Raw genomic sequence first — 25,702 nt, 5'->3', positions numbered from 1 at the left:
TCCTTTCTAAATGCTTTCATTTTAAGCAAAATTCAGAAATCTTGCTCTTTATAAGCGAAATGACAACTTATAAAGAGCGAAAGAGAACAGGAATGTCCATATGTTTTACTACTGTACTGTCTTATGCTATCTTTTATTATCAAGAAAATAATTTTAAAGGACCTCAACAAGAGCAGATTCTTCCTGGGCAGGGACACTGGAGAAAATGATGGAAGTAAAGGTGTGACGTAGAGGAGAGTCCCCAAATAAAGCCAGCACTGCTTACAGGTTACTTGTTAGCTGCTTCCTCTGTTGGAGCCATTAGCAGTATTTTAGGAACCAAATAAGCTAACAGGTCACAACCCACTTCATACGTGTACATAAAGCAAACTGGGCATAAATGCGATTCTTTCACTCTTCTGTGTGCCCTAATAAACGACCCTGCAGCTTTGCGAAAACAATCCACTTAAGGAGCTACTTTCTGTTTGCAACAAGAGCAACACAGCACAACTTACAAAAGCCTGTGTGGAGGATACGCAAACCTAAATACAAGGTACAGATCGGCATAAAAATAAATATTTTCTTAAATGAAACACAAGGAGAAATAAAACTACAAAATAAGAAACGTAGTTTCAAACATTGCTTCATCCAATAAATATTTAAAGTGAGCCAACAATGCGCCAGGGGTCTGGCTGGAGGGGCAAGGAAGGAAGAGGCAGGCTGAGGGAAGAGCAGGCGTCGAGGGCTGCCAGGGAGAGGGGACAAGAGGCCAAACGAGTTCGGTGTGGCTGAAGCAGAGGCGGGTGGGAAGGCAGAAATGAGCTGGTGAGGAGAGCAAAGGCCTTTAAGACAACGTGCAGAGATGGACTTTAATCTACAAGTAACTGGAAACCATGAAAGAGACTTAACAGGAGAGATGACATAACCAGGGTTTTACATTTTAGGAAGTCCACTCTTTACCACAGAAAATGAACTGGAGAAGATGATGAGAATGAAAGGCCAGGAGACCAGTTAAGGGCAGATGTTGTAGAATCTACACAAGGTTCAGCCAGGGTACTGGTAGTGGTAGAGAGGGCAAGTGGGTGAATTCAGGGCACAGCCGAGAAGTAGAATGGATGAAACATCCTGGGAAATGAAGGAGAGTAAGCTGAATACGGTATACAACTGTACATATTATTACTTCTGGCAAAAAGTAAATGGCAGGGGTGTGGGGAGTGGGGTAGGGAATAAGCTCTACACAAAACCTGCAAGTCGTTTGTCTAAGAAGTATTTTCTAACGTTGAGATCACAAATGAGAGGAGGCCAACAATTTGCTTTTCAAATGACTTTATACATAAATGTATATATTCTTAAAGTAGGAAGATGTATTTAGATATCTAGCATCATGCGAAAGGTCCTCTCTTCTTTTGTGATATGTATATCCAATGTCATTATATTATTAACCGTCGGAAAATGCTTATTACTGCTTCCGTTCTAAGGACTTGGTAAATTAATGTAAATTTATGATGAAGAACAGCATTTTACCGGCTCACATTACAAACAAACCCAAGCACAAAAGAAAAATCCCAGCCTATTCTTCTCATCTGAAAGGCCAGGATTAAAAATGAACAAGATAAAAGGTTTTTATCCATGCTAAATTTTAAATAATTTCCAGTGACTGGGTCACTAGTTTAGTAATCTTGCCTTCTAGGATAGACATATGATTTGTTACAAGAGGGGAGAAGTGGGGGTAGGCTGAGGTGGGAAGAGAGAGAAAGGAGGGAAGGAGAACGAAACCACTAAACATTTCCCCGCTCTCTTGGGTAGTCTCTGCATTTACCATACCTTAGCCATGAGTGTTGTTCCGAATCCACCCTGATAGTTATTAGCCGAGGGAACTCCATCCATCACCCCAGGTACAGGATTATAGGTGTCACTTGACCAACATCGTCCTGAGCTCATATTTAGAATTTTAGCCAAGAGTTTTGGGTCAAGCCCTAACCTGTCAAAGAAGGTCAAAGAAAAGAAGTGTTAAATGTCAAAATATACAAGTCACGTGTGATTATTTATGTGTGAGGATGCTCCATCTTCTCTCTCCATTTATGATATGTCTTCAAATATCTAAGCAGACTGACTAGAATGAAGAATCCAATCTTAAATTATAGGGTATTAAAAGCTAGTGATTAAACATTTCTGAGCCAGGACATTTTGCACTGAGAGAAAACCTTCTTCACTACCCTGCTTTTAAGAAATAACATACGACTGCATAAAAGTATTGTTGGTTTACCACACACATGGGTTTTCTAGTCTTTTGGACATTATTGCATTTATGTGTCGCGTAAGAACCTTAAGCCAAGATGATCATCTAAATTCTGTCTTTACTCACAAGTGATATATTTCAGAAAGAAATATTGACAGTTAAATTATGTATCATGGGAGTCCATGTGGATGCATTTATATGTATGTTTATTCCTTTAGCTCTTATGAGAGAATAAATGCAAGAGATGAGCCACAAGCAGTAAAATGAGCTTCAGGGAAGTTATCGTTATACAAGAAGACATTTCTTGCTGGAAACTTTTCCTTATTTATTAAATCTTCATTAGACATTCTTGCTTATGAAGCAAGTCTGCACAGAGTTGTGACATATGCTATCTATTCAGAGACATGCATTATAGTTCTGGGTCAACTGCTGATAAGGTTACTGATCCTGATAAAACAAAGCTTGCCCAAGCGGAAACATCATTTGTTCTATCACTGAGCTGATGGCATAAACGGCTGTTCAATGTGGACCCAGAAAAAAAGTAGAATTAAAATGCTCTATTACTTTATTCCAAGTATCTTAGTGAAGCCTGGGAAGCACAGTTTTGCTACGTATCTTTGAATCAAGTTTCAAATAAAACTTTCTGCTTTTTCTTAAAACCAATCCCTTCCAGAATTAAAAAAAAAAAAAAAAAAAGATTAAACAGAGACACATGTAAATATTAAACGAACTGTGCATTTTGGGGTGCTGCTTAGTACTTGTGTGTTCAAAATTGTCTGTCTATTTCCAGATCAGAATAGAATGACCAGTAAAACCTTTTTCCAATGCTCGAGCAGGGTCTAGGGCTAATAGCCAGGATGTGTACGGACTTACCACATAATACAACTGTTATGTAATCAGGCTTTCAAGGAGCAGCTGTGGTTCAAGGAATACTATATGGCATGCCATGAAGATGAACTCACATGGTAGCCCTATATATATATAATGAGAGGTTTTTACTAAAGATTATAACAGATAAAGATTCCATCTAAATCAGCTGTCATACATTCTGTTCAACTGTACACTGCTGGAAAGAAACCTGATGGTTTCATTCATTCTTTTATAAAGATCCAAGTTTGTTACATGTATAATTTGCTACTGATGCTTCCTTTCCCCTTTCAAATATAATTAGGCTATCAGGATGCTATGGTAACAGATGACTTAGGAAAAGATAAAGCCAATGCACTTAGGCAAAAATTGTGAAAAGTAAAATCACAAATGAACGACTAGTTAATTTGCTATAACTGCAAATATATTGTCTAAGCACAAATATGCAAGAATGTATATGTCTAATGTGCTCTATGAGCAGGGGATATTTTTAAAGACCCCAAAACACTGTCTTTACCTTCCATTTGGAATATAATTCAGGCTTCCTAATTTAGATTTTCTTTTAAAATGGCTCATTACATTCAAAGCAGCAGAGATACTCCCCCTCCTTATAACCTACCAGGTTAGACTCAACAGTGCCTCACAACACTCTTTATTGCTAAAGAAATTCATACTCTGTCTATAATACTCACCAAAATGGGAGCAAAGCTTATTATCCTTTGTAAAACGCTACATTTCATTTTTCTTGAATGTTCAGGGAAAAATACTGGCGCTGATTTATGGAACCCTTTTTGGTGAACATATTACTATTTAGAAGCATCCTGAGGGGCACACACAAAAATGAGGTGGCAGTTGTTATGTGCTCACTTTTCAAATCTGATGCTTCCCCACCATGCTGATTCTCTTTAGGAGATGGCTACTCCCTCTCCAGTCCTCCCCAACCCCCCAACAGCAAACTGTATCATTAAAAAGTGCAAGTTAGAAGTGTTTTGCATTTCATCTTTCTGAGGATTCTTTCACTGGCATATATATAACTGACAGTTAAAATTAGACATGATATTAAAATCAGTTACTGAAGTCCTCTGTCTTCCACTGTGCCCAAGGCTTGTAATGGTCTGAAACCAGCTAGAATACACAGTAATTGTCATTCAGGGAGTCTATCCTAGAACGTCATGCTTCACTGGAGAAGACTGAGTTTCATTTGAAATCAACAAATTAATCCAAGACAGGTATCTGAAAGGGCAAGTTTAATAGGAAGCAGCTACTGGGCTCTCAACCATGATAAAATGTTATTGCTGTTTCCCTGTAAATTGGCTGGGAACATATGATACTTTCTGCATAAGAGCCCCATTGCTGTTCAGGAGATATACAGCTCAAGCCATCAAAAGGATGACAGTCTGTCAGTCCCCATAATAACTTGCCACTGGATGTGGTTCGAGAGTGTGCACATGCATGCATGTGGCTTTACAATTGCTGGAATGTTCTCTGATATAAACAGAATGAATTCATTGCTCTGACCGCATATATAACGCAACTCAAATAAACGTCACTGTGTCAAATCTACTCACCTTTAAAACACAAGAATTTTAAATGAACTTTTGGGAGAAGTAAAAATGATGCATAAACTATAAGAAAAATTAAAGAGAAGCCAAGTGTTTGCCTTCACTGTAACCAAGGCTTTTAAGGGCCAAAAAAGTTTGTTCACCTTATAGTCTCTGTAAGTATCTATACTGTCTGGTTTTATGTAAGAACAAAGCAAACAATGTCCCTAAACTGAGATGTTTGTATCACAGGAACCGATCTGGAAATGAAACATCTAAGACTATGTCAACTTAAATCAATCATTCCGTTATTCACCAATGTTTACGCAGACCTGCCATCTAAGAAGAGGCTGTGCCTGCCCTCCAGGAGTGGGCCAGTTAAGACACCTGCCCAGTAACGTTTACCTGAGGCAGGGGAAGAGCCCCCCGACCCCCACATCATTCGTCTGACAAATCTTCATTGAGTGCCTATTACATGCCAGGGATGTTCTTAAGATAAAGTGGCGAGGGACTTCCCTGGTGGCACAGTGGTTAAGAATCCGCCTGCCAATGCAGGAGACATGGGTTCGAGACCTGGTCCGGGAAGATCCCACATGCCACGGAGCAACTAAGCCCATGCACCACAACTACTGAGCCTGCGCTCTAGAGCCCACGAGCCACAACTACTGAGCCCACGTGCCACAACTACTAAAGCCCGCACACCTAGAGCCTGTGCTCCGCAACATGAGAAGCCACCACAGTGAGAAGCCTGAACACCTCAACGAAGAGTAGCCCCCATTCTCCGCAACTAGAGAAAGCCCGCGTGCAGCAACGAAGACCCAATGCAGCCAAAAATAAATAAATAAATTTATTTAAAAAAAAAAAAGATACAGTGGTGAGCAGACAAAGCTCATAGAGCCTGCATTCTAGTTGGGAAGACAGACAATAAACAGACAAATAAATATATAATGCTAGCCAGTGAGAAGTGTTATAAAGAAAAAAACATTAACGTACAATTCAATTCAAATACCAACCACCACCACCATCACGTCAATAACTACCATGTATTGAGCACCTACTATGTATCGGGCACTGTTTTAAAAGGTTTACATGGATGATTTAATTTACTGTTCACAACAGATACTACTGCTACTGTGGATAGATACTATTATTTTTGTCATTTTACAGCTGAGAAAAGCTTAAGTCTGTGGCAGAGCTGGGATGTGGTCATCAACAGACACCCACACTCACTGCCCTGAGTCTTACTGGGTCATATGGGTAGTCACTTAATCAGCCAACATGATGGCATCCTATCCGTTTAATAAGAAATTTGGCCAAACCTTTATTATAAACCTTTTGCCATATGTTATATCTATCAGGGTATACAACTTAGAGGTTTCAGTCATCACCTAAATGAAACGGCAACACCTTCTTAGGGAAGTAACCAGGAAGCTAAAATTATGCTTGTGGGAAAGTTCTCATCTTGAACGGCCTTCCAGAAGTTTGACTGTTTTAAGCTTCTTTTGGTGGAAGGAGACAATACGGCTGTTGCTAGAGGGGCCTGGGCCCTGTTGGCAATGCAAACAACTTGTTATACCGCCCATATTGAAAAAAAAAGCAAACCAAACAAAAAACATAATTTCCGGCAGAACAAAACTGAAAACAAAAAACCAAAACTTATATTACCAATGTTATTCTTATGTGGTGCACGGGAATAAAACCTCTCTAACGCAAGTAAGGCCCTTTCAGTACCATAAAACTATGTTCTGAGTCCTAAATAGATCCCAATTAGAAGGCAGAAAGTTCTAGTAAAAAAGAATTTCTAAATATGTTGTATACCAATATTTTTTATGCTTTACTTTTTTATAGCATTTAAAAATCTCACTAACATCCATAAACACTCATTGTAAAAGATCATAGGGTCAACAGTTTAAAACTATAAGGTTTTATTCTTCTATTTATAAAAGGGAAACGTCAGTGTTCAAGAAAAGACACTGACTTATGAGAACGAAATTAATCAGAAACGATCACTTCACGGGAATAGGTAACTCAATTTGTAAATGTTGACATTAATTCTCTAAAAAAATTTTTACTTCAGAGTGAACAGAATATAATGTGGCTGAACCACTTTGATGCTATACTACTTTGTGGGAATTTACTACTTGGGAATTTATGCTTGCTGATGCCAATTTTCTCTTTCACCTTGCAATGCTCAATAAATCGTGGCCGCTCTCTATACTCTATTAGAGAGCATTCCTGTCATTTTAAACCATGTCTGTAAACCATGGAGAAAAGATAATAGCAGAAGCAATCATTTTTAGGACTTTCAAACCACTGAGAATCTCTGTAAGATAAACCGATAAAATCCTAATGTCATGAAAATAAGCAATTCATTAGTACAATGTAGAGCACCATAAACTTACAAATTATTGTAACAGTTAAGTAAAAACAATGAGTTCCTGCTTTGTGTTCAGACGTGTGTGTGTGTGTGTGTGTGTGTGTGTGTGTAAATATTTCATTTACACACATATACATCAGTAACAGTAATAGAGTTTTGGAAAAATTAAACATTGAAAGTTTCATATTTCTAAATATTGTTTTTGTCATAGTGGATCAAGGCCAACAATAAGAGAAAATCTATTTATTGCTTCTGCTCTTAATATTGCTGTTTGGAATTTTATCACTTTCTTTTCTCTTTGATAATAAACTTACTCTAGTAGCCAATGTATACATTTCATTGTATACATTTTATTCATTTGATTCAACTGATTTTCATACTACTCTTCATTAGCTGGCTTTTGGAGTTAGACTTCCATAAGCACTTACTGTACAAAAACTTCATTTTAGAATGATCATCTAATAAGACTTTTGCTAGGAAAATTATTTGAGGAATGCTAGAGGATGCCTAAGGAACATTCTGATCCAATGACGTTTAAAGTAAGCAGCAGAATATAAAATAAACTGGCAAAAAGAGAGGGAAACTTCAGTATAGTATAACCTAGGCTTTTACTTTTTTTATTATATACTAATTTATATCCAGAAAAATGAAAAAAAAGTCTAAAGATGCAAATGCATACTAATGCTCTAATCCTACTGTCAACACCAATTAATTTTGTAGGCAATTTTGGTTCCAGAAATTTACATTTTCCTCCTCCATAAAATTAATCTAGAGGATGAACATAAAAACAAGTTACTAGTAACCGGTTTTTCAATTATGGTAAGTGACCCATAGCCTAAACTGGCTACAATACAGACATAACACCCTGAACAGCTTCTTATATACCACCAGTTTTATTAAGGCTTTGTACAAATATGCCTTACCATCTTACAGACATTCAATTTTAAAATGTAAATGGTACAGGATATTGATAAACCAATTAGCGCTGATGCAAAGCAAATTCCTCTTTTGTCTCAATTACAACATGACAACTTAATAGGTCAAGACAGTTTAACATCTGAGACAAGGGCAATTCAATAAAACAACAGCATCTTGATATGGTAATTAAGAGGAAATGTGAATCCATTACTGTGTTTTAAAAAATATCTCAAGCACTTTGGCTCTTTTTATTCCTTTCATCAAAAGCTATGGTATGAAACACTACTCTGATTTGTGATATATTTGGCAAGCAGTTTGGGTATGTGTGAAGAAAACACCTCAGTAAAAGCATCTTTCTCATTAAGCATTTTCTAAAGTAAGAAATGTATATTTATTATATTCATGAAATGCAAAACACCCCAAAAATTAATTAGGTGATTAATCATATGTAGCATTCCTAACCCAAAAGATTAAAGGCTAAAATTAAGACATTAACCTTAAGCATTCTAAAGGATGATCACCATCGTAGGAAAAACTGAATTCCTGAATCACTTTCAGCAAAGTATGAATGCCATTTTATTTCAATGAAAAGATATATCCTTAATGTAAGGTAACAGAACCCTAGGGAAGTTAAAATGAAAAGAGTTATGCATACGAGTTTCGGCTTTATGAATGCCATCCAGTTTATCCTGAGAATAAACAACCAAGAACCCTTTTAGTGTAGATTTTGGGGACTATATTTAAAATAGATACATAAAACCAGTCACATGGTAGCATAACACCTGAATTCACTATACATTAAAACTGTATTTTATACAAATGTGTCCTACACTGCCAGAGATTGTTTAAATTTTATAGTAAAAGTGTCTCTTGCCTTTCGACATAATAGAAGAAATGGAGCTCCAATATAAAAAGGATAATGTAACTTCAAATATAAAGCACAATACATTTTATGGCTTATGGCAGAGAGCATTCATGCTCTCCAGGGTCCTACTGGTCGTCCAATAAGCAAAGTCTATTAAAGTTCAATAATGAAATACTTTCACAATGTTCCTGGATCAACTGATTTATCTCTCATGAACATTTGTTTTCAACATCAGAAAATCAAAACGGAAAGCTCATAAAAACTGTTAGTATATGAAAATGTACTATTCAACAAACCTGATTCCCAGATTCATAGCTTCAGCGGTTCCAATCATACTAATAGCTAACAGCAAGTTGTTGCAGATCTTCGCAGCCTGAAAATAAATTGAGTACATATTAAATATCTTTATTTTCAAGCTATAACTCACAGGAAGATTTCTTCACCCTATTCCACGTTTCTAAAAGTAAGAGCATTCAACTGTTGATTCTTTCAAAGGAGGAAAGGCACTTGGTGCTGCAAGCCTCCCTCTGAGCCTAACACAAGATCCCAGAGCAGACTGGGAGGGGGTCCTCTTCCCCTAGGGAAGAGCTCTGCAGTGTGGCGACTGAGCTACTCCTATGGGCGCAAGCACAACAGGGAATACTGATTGATGTGGCACAACTGCTCCTTCAGGAATGAGGCTGACATTCTAACTGGGGAAACAGGAGTAACACACCAAATGAAAAGGCAATGAACAAGCAAACACAACTAAGTGGTAAACTGTATGGTACAAACTGTAAGACAGAGACAGGAGTTCAGAGAAACCAGATCACTGAGGGCAGGTGCAGAGAGGAAGCAGAACCTGAAACCATCTCTCAGAAGGCCAGGCAGGATTTAAATAGGCAAGAGAGGGAAAGAAGGAGAGCAGGGGAAAAAATAAATACGCAAGGGCATGAGATATTCCTGAGAACAGTAAGAAAATGGACTCATGTGCAGTGGTTTTAAGGAATGAGGAGAAGTTTGATAGTTAAGACTAGGTCAAGAGCTACAGAAGCTAGTGTCCACATTTGACGTGGTACGAAATAGGGATCTGTGCAAAGTGTCAGAATTGGGAAACCTATGATGATACAAGCATCTTGATGGAGTTGGTTTTGGTTACAATGTTGGCAAAGTGGTAAACCTGGTATCCAGAGATCTATTAGGCCCTGTGAACAGTAAACAAGGTGTGAGATAATGAAAGATTGAACCAGGTAATGCGTGGAATGAACAAGATAGCCAACAATGAGAGCCACTGAAGCAAAAATCAATAGAACCTGGAGACTGACTGGACCAGGGAATGGAGACAACAGATATATCTAAGATCACACCAGAGTCCTGAATAAGATAAAGCTGGTACCAGTGACCAGGACAAAGCAGGAAGAGGAGTGAGTGATAGTGTGTGTGTGTGTTGGGTTGGAGGGGGACAACCAGTTTGATTTCAGAGTTCATTGTAGTCATTCACCTCTACCTGATCAGAGAATCGATATAACACATTTCTTAATGAAAATGATCTGGTTTTTTAAGAAAAAGATTAAAGTGCATAGGTTACTTCTACCCGACAGTACTACAAATAGAGCTGTGGCGAGCAGTTACAAAATTAGAGGGAAGATAACAGCAAATCAGATAACACGAGCACTTCATATAGAAGCCGTTTTAAGGATAATTTCTGTGGTCCCTGGGATAAGTATGTCAAAGTTTGAAACGATGGAACTTTTGATGCCTTTTTAAATTACTGGTTTATCTCTGCTTACTTCCAACAGGAATGATGGAAAACTAACTCATTCCAAATTAATTTTAGAAAATCTGAGCAAACAAAGAATCCACAGATTGAACAGAGTAAGGAGGAATCCAATTGTGGTCAGGAAAGAAAAATGAACGTTAGCTGATTCTACATCATCAAGTCAGTGTCACTGCTGTACAAACGTTACCTGCCCAGTCCCAACGGCTCCACAATGCACCACATTGGAGCCCATGCACCCCAGAAGCTCTTGGGCAGCAGCAAATTCTTCTTCCACTCCTCCCACCATAAACGTGAGGTTCCCAGACCGAGCAGCTCCCACACCTGAATAGTTTGGGGGGTAAAGGGATAGAAGAGGGTTACATTTCTTCAAGTGTTTAAGTATATTATAAAATTAGAGAAAATCCTCAAACCAAATGAAAACACCTTGCCTCCAAGTTATATTTATGTCAGGCATAAGCCTCTCTTGGAATATTTTAATTGTCAAGTATCATGCAGGTTACTTATAAGCCAAAGGGGACATACAGATTCAGTCAAACTCTGCATTCATCTCAAATATTTTGGCACGATCATGGAGTACCATGGGGATTTAAAATGTGAATTTTATTATTTCCATGCATCTCTTATTCTCCTGAGAAACCTATTCAGTAATAGAAAGTATATTAAAAAGATGACCTGTGCCCTGACCAGCACGGGAGCAGCCAGAGGGGTCAGCTGCCCGAGTCTGGATCTGGGGTCTCTGGCTCACTCGCTCGCTCTCTGCACACTATGTACAGATGAGATCTACAAAGAGAGGAACTTTCTCTTTCTCCCATAAACAAGTAGGCATTTCAGATGGAAAGATTCTTTGTAGGTAAAGATTCTTTAAGGTAGGGCTTCCCTGTTGGCGCAGTGGTTGAGAGTCCGCCTGCCGATGCAGGGGACACGGGTTCGTGCCCCGGTCTGGGAAGATCCCACATGCCGCGGAGCGGCTGGGCCCGTGAGCCATGGCCGCTGAGCCTGCGCGTCCGGAGCCTGTGCTCCGCAACGGGAGAGGCCACAGCGGTGAGAGGCCCGCGTACCGCAAAAAAAAAAAAAAAAAAAGGTTCTTTAAGGTAAAGAAAACAGTTGCTTAGCTAGACTGATTACTCTGATGTGCACTTTCTAATATTATTTGATTTTTCTTTTCCCTCCTGCTATACAGGCACACATAGCTTGAAGATTTTGTGGGGTCAGTTCCAGACCACCCCCATAAGGTGAATATTACAATAAGGTGAGAGTCACATGAATACTGTAGTCTATTACATGGGCAATAGCATTATGTCTATAAAAACAATGTACACACCTTAATTTAAAAATTCTTTACTGCTAAAAATGCTAAGCATCATCTGACACCAAGGTTACCACAATATGTCTTTTTAAAATAAATTATTGAAGTATAGTTGATTTACAATGTCATGTTAATTTCCGCTGTATAGCAAAGTGATTGAGTTATACATATATACATTCTTTTAAAAATTATTTTCCATTATGGTTTATCACAGGATATTGAATATAGTTCCCTGTGCTATACAGTAGGACCTTCCTTGTTGTTTATCCATTCTATATACAATATAATAGAAAAACCCAATATTTGTGAAGAGCAATAAAATGAGGTATGCCTGTACACCTTTTGGGCAATTCATTCTTAGTGATATGTCAGGAAGAAGAAATAAACTTTAACATTGGTTTGGTCACTCCTTAGCAAAGGTTTGATGTATGTTCACTAATGGAAATGACTGGAGAAGCAACTTCTACTTCAGCACAGAAAATATGGCCTAAACTTGTCTTAAAAAGGAAGTGGGGGGGGAACTTCACTCATCTAAATTTTTATTAACTATAAAATAAAACCAAGAGCATTATTACTACTTTTAGCATTAGAGAAATCTTCATTTATAATTTTCAAGTTAGGTTTTGTTGTTCACAACCAGGAAAGTGTGTGGAAGAGCTGTACTAGTACAATTTTTGCCTTTACAACTTATTTATAGTACAGCTAGGAATAAAGAAACCATAACTGGGGCTTCCCTGGTGGCGCAGTGGTTGAGAATCTGCCTGCCAATGCAGGGGACACGGGTTCGAGCCCTGGTCTGGGAAGATCCCACATGCCACGGAGCAACTGGGCCCGTGAGCCACAACTACTGAGCCTGCGCGTCTGGAGCCTGTGCTCCACAACAACAGAGGCCGCGATAGTGAGAGGCCCGCACACTGCGATGAAGAGTGGCCCCCGCTCGCCGCACCTAGGGAAAGCCCTCATGCAGAAACTAAGACCCAACACAGCCAAAAATAAATAGATAAATTTATTTTAAAAAAAGAAATCATAATTGTACTATGTATCAAACCTGGCCATTCGAATATACACAGCTGCAAGTAATGGCCTACTTTTGAATTTAATTTATTCAATGAATACACAGTTTTTAATACATAAAAAGCCAAATGAGGAGATCCTTATTTCATTCAAATTGTGAATATTTTGCTACTGCCAAACCAAGTAGCCTTTCTATTTTACAGTTCATGCTATTTTTAACTAATTATTAAAAGCAAAAGAAGTCAGCATTATGTCAGCCAAACAGTGTCGGTAGAGGAAGTGCCCACATGTTTTGAAAGCCTGAGATGCTTATATATGGTTAAATTACATTATTTCACAATATTTTCAGACACTGTGGAACTGGTTATGTACAAAAACCCAATTATAAGAAATGCTTTTAATTAACTCATCTGTGTCATTTGAATATTCTGATAATGTTGAAGTTTAAGTGACTGTCATTTCGTTAGTTTCTAATTTCCTTCACCAAGATGGTGGGATCATTAATGTTTTACAATTATTTTTGCTCAATTTCTATGGCCATTTTAATTTGAACCACATAACCAACCTCACTCTAAATCCTGTGGCTCCGACCTGGAGAAATTATGTAGACGATATAAGTCAAAGCTTACAAACAAATCCAGCACCATCCATCATAGGTCAAGAGCTTTGTATCTAGATTACAGGCTGCTAAATAGCTTCAGAGAGTCATTTATTAAAGGAAAATTAATGCCGACAATGGTTCTCAGCTGGTTAATCTTTTGACAGGTGTACTTTCTCACGTGTTCAAACATGCACTTCAAAAAGAAGAAATAAGTTACTTAAGAGAAGACCACAAAAGAATAATTCATCTTTTAATTCAGAAGTCTGTGGTATTTCCACTCCTTCCTCCGCTCATTATGGTGGTGTAATTATTTCCAGCTTTATCATAATCTACATTCAAATGTAAGGGTCTGACTAAACTGGGTAATTCTGAAGTTTTGGCATTCCCTGGGACCAAATTCTAACTTTCCATGCATATTCAACCATATGACACTATCAAGGCTAGTCCCATTGCAAAGGCAAAATTAAGAACTAAGTTATCCCCAAATAAATGCAACAATTTTGAGCTTTGAAATAACATATAGAAAGCCAGAACGCTAAAGCTGTGTTAAGACATCTCATGGACTTCAGAAGACATTGTATAGAAATATTTTGATGTCTATGAATCAGAAACCATAAATTACACTGCCATGCCATTTTAATTCAGGTCCACTCCCCAAAATAGGAAAATATAGAATATATAATTAGGCAGCTGAAAGAATATTGGGAGAAGTATTTATTTTACCTTATATTTTAGTAATTGTACATACAAAACCAAAATATGTCCTGTGCTTAATTTTATTACAGCATTTATACACCTTATTAAATTAAAATCTTTGACTTTCTTACCCAATTCCTCCGTGACACCATAAAGCACTCACAAGGTGAGCATTGGGCCATGTTTATGTCAGCATTCCCTTAACTGTCACAGTACGTGATATATTCAATAAATAGTTGTTCAGTAAATTAATTTATGAGCATGGAACAAACAGTAAAGGATCTGGAGATGAAATACCTGGTTTTGGGATGTGCTGGCTATGTTATTTGTTATTATAAACAAATTACATAACTTCTCTGAGTTTCAGTGTATAAAATAGGAAAAGCATTAATAACTTCTTCATAGAGTGGCTGTGAATATATGATGCTGTAAAATATAAAACGCTATTTAAATGTAAGGCCTTACTACTTTATAACCTGAATCTGCAAAGTGGGAGTTTTATCCTCACCTATATAATGCCTTGAGTCCTTTCCTATTTGATTACCTAAGCCACTGTCTTTTCCAGGATAATTTTAGCCTCTCTGGCTAAACGCTGGCTGGCTTGAGCCAATCCTATAAATAATGGAAGCAGGCTGGTCCAGATTAAGAAATACAGGACTTCCCTGGTGGTGCAGTGGTTAAGAATCCGCCTGCCAATGAAGGGGACGTGGGTTCTAGCCCTGGTCTGGGAGGATCCCACATGCCACGGAGCAACTAAGCCCATGCACCACAACTACTGAGCCTGCGCTCTAGAGCCCGCAAGCCACATCTACTGAGCTTGCATGCCATAACTACTTAAGCTCGCGTGCCTAGAGTCCATGCTCTGAAACAAGAGAAGCCACTGTAATGAGAAGCCCGGGCACCGCAACAAAGAGTAGCCTCTGCTCAACACAACTAGAGAAAGCCTGAGCGCAGCAGTGAAGACCCAGTGCAGCCAAAAATAAATAAATAAATCTTAAAAAAAGAGAAATACTAAAGTGGTCCATAGCCAGTGATATTAAGATTGCAGTGAAGACCTCTTGTAAAACCTTTCAAAAGCTTCATAGCATGGGAAAATGACAAGAATGCTGCATTTGTTTGGTTTTATTCATTCAGCAAAGTTAATCTACTAAGAATCAAGCCATGGTAAGCCCTAGGGTTATAGATGCATAACGTATGTCCCTGATCCTTAAGTTATACATCCGTGATCCAGCCCCTTCTCTCCTTAGCCATCACTACCACCTGGGCTGAGCCATCACCATCTCTCACCTGAATTACTGCAATAGCCTCCTACCTGATCTCCCTTTAGCTCTTGCCTCCAAAGTCTATTCTCCATACAGCAGCCAGAGGAATCTTTTTAAAGTACAGCTGACCCTTGAACAATGCAGGGGTGAGGGGCACTGACCCCCCGCACAGGTGAAAATCTGAGTCTATTTATGGTCAGCCCTCTGCAGCTGCAGATTCAACCAACCATGGATCGTGTAGTACAGTAATATTTACTACTGAAAAAAATCTGCACGTAAGTACATCTCCTGTTGTTCAAGGGTCAACTGTATAAATCTAGTTCATGTTCCTTCCCTACTCTCTAGACTCCAAAGTGTCCCATCACTCTCATATAAAATCCAAAGTCCTACAAAGTGGTACGTGATGTGGCCCTTGGCTACCTCTCCTATCTCATTTCATACCATTCTCTTCATTGCTCTCTGCTTTCCAGCCACCCTGGCCTCCTTGCTGTTCCTGAAACAGGTCAAGTAAGTCCCCATCTCAAAGCCTTGCACTTGCTATTCCTTCTGCCTGGAATGTTCTTTTCCTAGATATTTATGACTTGTTTCCTTTATTTCATTCAGGTTTCTTCTCAAAATTCACCTCTTTAGAGAGGCCGTCCCTGACCCCTCAACCTAACAATCTAAAATGGCATCCTGCCACTCTCCATCCCTTTTTCCTGATTTAATTTTATTCACAGCATTGATTACCACCTGTTTATATTAACACCTCTATTTGTTTCTGATCTGTATTCCCTACATGAAAATTAGCTCCATGAGAGCAGCGACTCTGGCTTATTCACCCCATATTCCCAGTGTCTGGTACACAGGAGATGCTCAGTAAATACAGTATGTATTCCAAGAGAGAAGAGGAAGCAACGGTGAAGGGAAGAGCAAGGAAATGAGTGACTGCAGTATGTGCGAGAGCTGCTCTCCTAGAGACATGAACAAAGCATTTGTCGTTCTAGCAAGTTTTTTCACCTATAAGGTGAGATGATTAGACAAGATTATCACTGAGTTACTTTTAAGCTTTTGAAATTCTGTAATTTGGGATTCTCAAGTTCACATACATACACTTTCCCACCTCATATTAATACACAAAACTGCAGTATGTTTCATTTTATGCAAATAATATATAAAAAGTTCCAGATTAGAGAAAAGAGATAGAAAATGAATTTTCTCATGTAACGACGGTAATTAAATCTGACAAGCCTAAAGACTTGTGGTTGCCTTTAATGCTTTATCTAACGCTTTCCTGTGATGATGCCTCCCGTGTTTCTCTCTCATGACCCTAGAATCAGAAAAACTGAACTCATTTGTACAGACAAATGAAAAGGCAAATGCCCAAACCATTCAAAATGGGTGGCGGACTACCCTGCTTTTAAAGTGATAGACATCTATCACTTCTCTTGGTAGCAGTTTGATTTCAATCAAGCACTTTAAATCTAATCTAAGTCTCTAAGTCTCTCCTCCCCTTTATAGAAAAGGTATCACAGGGAGCCTCCATTATCTAAACTACCTTCCTTCTTTCTTTCCCGCCACTCCTACTAATAGTTGACATAAAAAATGTGACCATTCGAAATCCATTCCTCAGTGGTTCTCAACCCTGAGAATGACAAAGAAACAGTCCTTGCCCTCAAGGAGTCTGACAACTAGTGTTTGTGGTGGTGGCAGTGTGTGGGTGGGTGTGTATGGAGATGGGAAAGAGATAAGGAAAACACACAAATATGATGAATAATAAAAGACTGTTGGGCTTCCCTGGTGGCGCAGTGGTTGGGAGTCCGCCTGCCGATGCAGGGGACACGGGTTCGTGCCCCGGTCTGGGAAGATCCCACATGCCGCGGAGCGGCTGTGCCCATGAGCCATGGCCGCTGAGCCTGCGCGTCCAGAGCCTGTGCTCTGCAACGGGAGAGGCCACAACGGTGAGAGGCCCGCGTACCGCAAAAAAATAAATAAATAAAATAAAATAAAAGACTGTTAATGCATGCTACAGGAGAGGTATACACATAGTTGTAAGGAGGTTCAAAGAAGAAAATATCAGCAGCAAGTATCTCTTCAGTGCCTTTAACAACTTGCTAGATCTCTGTGCTAGGTACAATCATTCAGGGAATAAGCATATTTTCTAAATCAAAAATTAGGACCCGTTTTCTGGTATTAGGAGACTATCTGAAACACAACTATTCCAGAAAGTCCAAAATGTAAGGTCATGACAGGTATAAAACACAGTCTTTGCCCTCAAAAAGTCTAACACATAATTAGGAAAAAGAGACATATACTCAGAAGTAAATGCCAAAAGGTAGCGTCGTATACCAAGTGTCAGGTGGATGAGGACAATCTCCACCATATCCCGATTCCCCCTTTCCTTCTGTTTTTCAACCTCTATCATCAAAAGAATAATGATTCTCAGAAAGAGAAAGGGTGAAGAAGCAAATAAGAAATTGTTCTCGGAGAGTAATGGTCTTACTGTTAACTGTCGGTAGGTTTGTGAAAACTTTGATAAGAATACAGGTATTATGAATCCACTTGTAAATTGTGTTCAGAGCAGTTTCAAATAACATGAAGTGAGCAAATAATTTTGTCTGTTTATACAGACACTGAGTTCTGCCTGTTATCTAAATGTACATAATACCCTACCTCTCTTTACAACAGATTTGAGTTTGCTTACTAGAACAAAACAATCAGAAAACTGAAAATCAGAATTAAGAACAAATACCAAAATGAAACCATAAGATTTCACAATGAATTTCAAATACAGATCTCAGTTTTTTGGCAAACCCTATTTGGGAGAGAAATAAAGCAGTCTCAAGGAAAACATAACTTATCCTTGAACTAAATTACATGCTTAAAATATTATTTGGAACTTTATGCAGGTGACAGTAAATGAAGTAATGGACAATGTTCTTCATATTTTTACATCGAAAGCAGTGATAATTTTTTCAAGTTAAACTGAGCTAAAACTCAGTTCCCACTTTACATCATTTTCTGGCTAATCTTAGCCTTGTACCTGTAATATAAGTCAGTATTAATAACCTCATTCTAATATTTATGTTTATCCTAATCTTTGGCATTTTTATTTGACAGAAGAACCAAAACAGGCTTAAGTCTTAAGTTATGCATTAACATGAACGTGACCGGCAGCTGAAGACGTTATTCATTATTCCTCACCATTTCTATATAGTCTCACAGTTTCTATTTTTTCCATTAAGTTATTTTTTCTGAAGTATTTAAATGTTTCTGTTTCGGCAAAAAAGAGACCTACGTGATTCACTGTATCTTCCCCCCTTTTCTTGAGTTGCAGGAAGCAATAACTTTCTCTTCTTTCTCCTTAAATGGTTTCTGATAATTTCATTTTTAATATTCTTCTCAATGAACTCCAACCACTTCTCTGGTTTCCTCATCTACCCCCTGCAACAAAACCCACTATGCAATGCATACTGGAAACCATTTACAGTGGCTGTCATGTGCAATGACTTTTCATGCATCCATGCCTTTCCTGGGCTGTTCCCTCGTAAGAAATTCCCTTCCCTTTCTTCTTTGCCTAACTCCTGCTTATCTTTCAAGACTCAACTCAGGTCAACTCTGAGAAGCAGTGCATGACCATGACCCTCTTCTTCTATTCTTATAACATTCCTAGTGATATCTCTAGTAAAGCACTGATACTAATCAATGATTCTTCTGGTGTCTTGATAAGATCCTTATAGGCATGAGCTGTTTGAATCTTAGCATCCAGCATGTGTCTGATAAACATTCATTGTCTTTTTAGGAGGTAGGCAGAGAAGAAATCAATGATCAATAAAATGACCAAGAATAGTAAGACAATGTTTTCTAGCTTATCAAAAAAGCTCAACTTTGGAGCAGCATGATTCTCCACATGTGATAATAGCATTTTCACTTATTGCTGAATAAACATGCGTGAGCATAAGTGCACACGTATGGAGACATTAGAATGAAGACTTAAAAAATGAACTTGTGATCTGAGTTGTGACCTGGAGTGAAGGTCACACCACCTGGACCAGTTACAACACCTCTCAGTCTTGGCTGCTCCATCTACAAATGGTGATATAAAAACACCTGTCATACTTAATTTGAAGCTCAAATGAAAGAACACATTGGAAAGATATTTTACACAGTTATTACCCTGGTGTTATAAAAAACTTAAATATAACAAAAAGTAGATCTACTCAGCTTGAACACGTCGAAGAGCTTAGCCAAGCAGTAGCAAAGAGCTGAAATATAGAATTTAGCCTTACTGAGAAGCTGAACCAAGGGATTTGACAGAAAAACTATTATGCAAGTGCAGGTAACTTAGAATAACCATTTATAAGTCACAAATAAGGAGATCATTTTCGATCCTATGACTCTTGAAAGAAGTCTTCAAATCCAGAGAAGGAAGAGATGGAAATCTAAAAAGTACAATCGAGTTAGATTTGTCTTTAATACTGTAAAAATCCTGCCACCAAAGCACTCTCATTGATATATAGCAAAACGTAGTAAATCACTTAATTTACTCAAAAGAACTTAAATGTTTTAACCAGTCTGCCATCAAAAGAGATCAAGAAGAGGGCCAATGGGACTTGGGCTGCAATGTGAGCCATCTTTAAAATGCAATTGTTCTAATCATTTTCTACAGATGCAGCCTCACAAGGGGCTGCTGTCACAGGGACCATTTACGACTTGTTATGGTGTCTCTATTGTTTACCAGCGACATTCGCTGAAAAAGGCGACAGCTGGGACAGAAAGCTGCTACTCAACGAACAATATAATCTCGTGAAAGTAATCAACAAATTTAAGGGTGTTAATTAACTTTACACTTTATCATGTTCAATTAGTTGTCCTTTCTAGAAAAGATTGCCGTGCACAATCAGTTTAGAGCGTGCCATGTTTGATTTGTAAGTGATCACTGTTTCTGTTTCAGAGTCCATGTCAGATGTTCTCTTGGGTTTTGGTGACACAGATGAATGGCTCTGCACATGTTAGGGGGTGATCTGGTTTAACATAAGCCAGCATAACATAACCCCTTGTTAACACTATTTCTGGCATTATCCAGGCTGGAAACGGAAAAGCAAAAACGTTCACTGCACTTAACAGTTTAGTTCGTTTTTTCCTGAAATAAACATAGACACAAATACATGGAGAAATAATCAATTTTTCATCATTATTTTTCAAAATAAGACTTTTCTTTTGGGGGCATGTTTGGGATCATTTCCTCCCAGCAAGATCTCGAAGCTCTGCTACATTATGCACAAAGCACCACTGTATCCTCAGCCTTTACAAAGGCAGATAGCCTTTTCCATGGCAGGTGAACAAATGCTAGGGATGTGTTGTTAAGTACTAGCTGGTGTTAAATTCTAGAATGTGACTTTTAAATCCAGACGCTCTATTTTATAAGTGTGGGAAATCTGCAAGGGAGTATATTAATCTATGAATGCAATGTGTTTTTCTCTTACCTTTAATGCACCTGTTCCTACTTGCTAATAGCATAAGGAAAAGTTCATGACGCAGTGACAATATATTCAGTACTGCATTTTAATGAAAGTCACTGCAGTTCCTCTGAACTGATAAATAAAGCTTTGTATCAAAATATTTCATAAGTCATTGATGCAGTGAACAAAACCCAAATCTGAGGTTTGGCAAAAGGTGTCCATCTATAAGAAAACAGAAGCAACGGACATGCATCTATCTCTTTAAAAACAAAACAAAACAAACAAAACACCCATCTACATAGGATTTTGAAACATCTTCATAAAGCTGCACCTTGCTCTTTCAGGCTAGCTGTTTCCCACATAATACAAATTAAATGCATACAAATAAACTACAGCTGGTCAGCTAGTTATAGCACACACAAGGACAAAGCTGAACTTCTTCAAAATAGAAAAGTTGTTAACTCTGAAAGCTAATAATGTCCTAAGTTAAATATTAAAGAAGGAAATTATAGGCTCTATCTGAAACAGCTGAAACCACAATACACAGCAGCAGAAAACATTAGTTTTCTGCAGAAGATCTGCAGGGAGAAGGGAAGTGGTCGATAGATCCTTAAATTGGAAGCAATAGCCATTCTTCTATCCCAAGTTGGCAGCTGCTACATTTGCAGACCTGGTTCATTATTTACCCATAATGACCATCAAGCTGCAGTCAAAGTCAGATCACAACAACTGTCAGCAGCTCTTTTAATTAGCCTTGTTTGAATTCAGATAAATATCACAATAGACCTGCTTATGCTGAAAGAGCAACAGAATGTTCCGCATGGAGCTGGGCTGGTTTGAGAAGGACCAACGCAGAAAAGAAGCCATCAGAGTGGGGTTTTTAAAGGGTGGGGTAAATTAGAGAATGAAGTGGTTTGCTTTTATTTTGAAAATCACTTTAAAAACCAATTCTCTGACATCCACCCCAGATCAAGATAGTACATAACATTGGATTTGCTATGAAACTCTAGCCTCCTAAAAGCTACATATCTGGAGCCCAAGGAGAAAGTTAATGATGTCTTGGGAGAATGTAATTTTTAAAACTCCATCTTGCAGATAATGTATCTTTCAGTTTTAAAAAAATCATTTTTAAAAGCCAAATAAGAAATCTGGTATTAAACAGCCTGCAGCCTTTACGTCCTTTTATTTTACTTTCTTTACGAGTTGCATAATTTGCAACATTTTTCTGTGATAGGAGTCAGACACTTCCCTGTACATTTTCTATACATTCCTTGCATTCAGCATTAACAGTCACAAAGTATAGCAAAGGCTAATAATCCAAATTGAGTAATCCAATCACCGCCATATTCCACAAACCTCTGGGGTTCCCCTCCATCTCCAGCTTGCTTGAGAAAAAACACAAGCATAATGATCATCCGCCCTCTTTTTTTTTTTTTTTTTTTTTTGCGGTGCGCGGGCCTCTCACTGCTGTGGCCTCTCCCGTTGCGGAGCACAGGCTCCGGACGCGCAGGCCCAGCGGCCATGGCTCACGGGCCCAGCCGCTCCGCGGCATGTGGGATCCTCCCGGACCGGGGCACGAACCCGCGTCCCCTGCATCGGCAGGCGGACCCTCAACCACTGCACCACCAGGGAAGCCCCCCCGCCCTCTATTTTAGAGAGAACTGATCGTTCACATGAGTTCTGCTATAACTTTGGGGGAAGGTAAAAGAAGTGATGGCTGACAAAGGGAGGGTAGACAATAAGGAGGAATAAGCAAAAGGCCAGGTGATAACACGGCAGCAAATCAGAGTAAACTCAGGATAGCAAGAAACTAAAGATTATGAAGGCTGTGCTAACAAGCTACACTCAGCTAACTGGGAATTATCGCCTCCAGAACCCACTGGGGAGTCCCTTGAGAACCTGGACTCTGGAATTGTGGGGCAGGCATAGTTGAAGAGGTGGCACTTCCAAATGTAAGCCAGCCGTAGTCCACTCTGCCATTCTTTCCAGCCCCTTAGTTATTCAGTACCCTTTTGCCACCACTTCTATGTTGCATGATATCATATTAAGAAAGGGTAATGATCAGATCTGCATGAGGATCAAGGACACATTACTGTTTGTACAGAGTTTAGATCCCACTTACTATTTCCTTATTGAGTAGAGAAACAATCCTATAGGAAGTAATAAAAAATTATTATATTTGTGGTCAACTTCAAGTACTAAAACCTACAGAACAAAACTGTTACTGAATGCCGTGAGACCAAATATGTGGTAAAGGCCACTACTGAATGTTGACGATGTAAGTGGTATGAGAACTCTGCACCTGGTTTCATGAGAATGAATCATGGCAGAAAGGAATGTTTCTTGCCCTACCTTTTTTTTCCCTGAAAGTAAAGAATAAGCCATTATACATCATCCTATCACAGATGACACGACAGCCTTCTCCCTCCTCACCTCTTAATACAAACTACCTCCTGACTACACTCACAGCCAGCAGCTTCATTTCGTTCAGGATGCTGAATACAAAGTCAACTTGTCAGTTCCATGTCTGGCTCAGTGTACCTGAACCAGGATCTATTCTGTAAGAATACCAAAGAAAACCTCACGTCCGTTAGGATAGCAACTCTAAAACAAAACAGAAATATAACAAGCAATGGCGAGAATGTGAGAAATTAGAAACCCTATGCGTTGTTGGTGGGAATGTAAAACGGTGCAGAAGTACAATGGAGTATTATTCAGCCTTAAAAAGGAAAGAAAGGGGCTTTCCTGGTGGCGCAGTGGTTGAGTCTGCCTGCTAATGCAGGGGACACGGGTTCGAGCCCTGGTCTGGGAGGATCCCACATGCCGCGGAGCAACTAGGCCCGTGAGCCACAACTACTGAGCCTGCGCGTCTGGAGCCTGTGCTCCGCTACAAGGGAGGCCGCGATAGTGAGAGGCCCGCGCACCGCGAAGAAGAGTGGCCCCCACTCGCCGCAACTAGAGAAAGCCCTTGCACAGAAACGAAGACCCAACACAGCAAAAATAAATTAATTAAAAAAAAAAAAGGAAAGAAATTCTAACACATCCTACAACATGGATGAAACTTGAGGACATTGTGCTAAGTGAAATAGGCCAGTCCCCAAAAGACAAATGCTGTATGAGGTACCAAGAGTAGTCAAATTCATACAGACAGAAAGTAGATGGGCTTTCCAGGGGAGAGGGGAAGAGGGAAATAGGGAGCTACTGTTCAATGGGTACAGAGTGACAGATTTGCAAGATGAAAAGAGTTCTGGAGATCGATGATGGTTTAGTATTTGCAACCACTGTACGTTTAAATTAAATAAGTAAATTAATTAGAATACCAAAGAAAATTTTTTAATTGGTGGCATTCTGATTCTCACATACTCCAAAAGATCAGAGTATTTCAATGAGATGCTATTAACTTCAATATAATGAATTTTACAAATCATTAATGCAGTTATGTAGAGAAAATTGAAGACTAGAGTCTTATAACCTCCATTTAAAAAATACAAAACAGTTAACGGGAAATAAATAAGTGTACACAGTTGAGCCAAATGGCTCAAAACTAGGATCCTCTAATTTTCAATATTACGCTCATTCCACTAGGCCAAGTTGCCCCCCCAAAGAAAAATGCACAAATTCTGATGAGAGGTCAGCTAGGAGTTAAGGTGAAAAAGGACACTGATCAAAACACAAGGTCTAGGATCAAGAACTGGTTAAACTAAAAGCATAGGCTAAAGAAAGAAGCAAATGATTTTAAGTCCATGCAGATTGGTACTTAAATTTAAACCACAAACATGGGAGCAGGGAAAAAAATCCCAGTATGTTATACATGGCATATATACACATGCCATCATACATAAAAATAACACCTAGTGGCTTGACTTAGTTGGGGTGAAGGGCAGGCATGTGGAACATGAGAAAATATAAAACAAAGTGAAATGGCTTCAAGATTCAAGAGAAGGCAATAATCCCAAAGATAATACTACTTGGAAGCAGAGTGACGGCTGTCTGATTTGCCTAATTATGAAGCCAGATTTAGGCCAATGGGTTAGGGTTATTTAATCTTCTTCTAACCCAAAGGCATGAGACATGATGGTGCCTTTGTGTGAACTGTGAAAAGGTACCCTTCAGGGCAGATGACCCAGAAAAAGGCAGCCCCTTTGGGTGGCCAAATCAGAAGAAGGCTTTACCTTAAACAGACAGAAGGAGGTGAGAACACCAAGTTTGGCACGTGGAGAGTACACTGAATTTCACCCCCAATTCAGGTCTCCTCAGCAGGGCACGACCTTCAGAGCGTAACACCTTGAGAAGGCACACCAGACCTATGTTCCAGCTCCAGTTCTGACAGGACAGGGTTATTCTGGGTAAATCAATTGCTTTGAGCCTTAGAGCCCTCTCCTATAAAATGAATCTCATCTCCAACTGTACCAATCTGTGAAAATGACAAGTTAATCACAGGTAATCCACATATCCATTCAGCATTACTGAACTCCTACTACAATCCACAGCACTAGGCTAGGCAAATTCAAGGCAGGGTTATAGTCCCTTGGCCCCAAAAGCTTCCAATCCAAAAAAGTCCAATCTAACGAGCTCAGCATGTTTCATCCTCCCAGCCCTCCGCTCACACAGACCCCAACCTGGTTCTTCCTTCTGCACGTCCTTTCTCAGTTAAGACATCACTACTATCCGCATACATTAGAAACCCCACGGCAACATTTCTCAAGGCCAGTTCCTCAGAACACTACTTCTACAGGATGTTTTTGGATGTTTACAGTGATGTGGTAGCTATGTTGTTTGTTACTGGCCAGTAAGGTTTCCCATTCTCCTTCTGTTAACAAATCCTGCCTCTCTGGCC

General features: G+C 39.1%; 1 protein-coding gene across 1 annotated transcript in view; it reads right to left on the bottom strand.

Moving 5' to 3' along the window:
* HIBADH (3-hydroxyisobutyrate dehydrogenase) overlaps window positions 1-25,702 on the bottom strand; it is a 105,009-nt gene that overhangs the window by 3,791 nt on the left and 75,516 nt on the right. The window contains exons 5-7 of the mRNA XM_060156047.1: window positions 10,733-10,866; window positions 9,083-9,159; window positions 1,804-1,960 (exon numbers count right to left, since the gene is read on the bottom strand). Of these exons, the coding sequence (XP_060012030.1) occupies window positions 1,804-1,960; window positions 9,083-9,159; window positions 10,733-10,866 (368 nt within the window). The remainder of the gene's footprint in view (window positions 1-1,803; window positions 1,961-9,082; window positions 9,160-10,732; window positions 10,867-25,702) is intronic.

Source organism: Lagenorhynchus albirostris, chromosome 8, assembly GCF_949774975.1.
Source record: "Lagenorhynchus albirostris chromosome 8, mLagAlb1.1, whole genome shotgun sequence".
Taxonomy (NCBI): domain Eukaryota; kingdom Metazoa; phylum Chordata; class Mammalia; order Artiodactyla; family Delphinidae; genus Lagenorhynchus; species Lagenorhynchus albirostris.
This window is presented reverse-complemented; position numbering and strand designations above follow the sequence as displayed.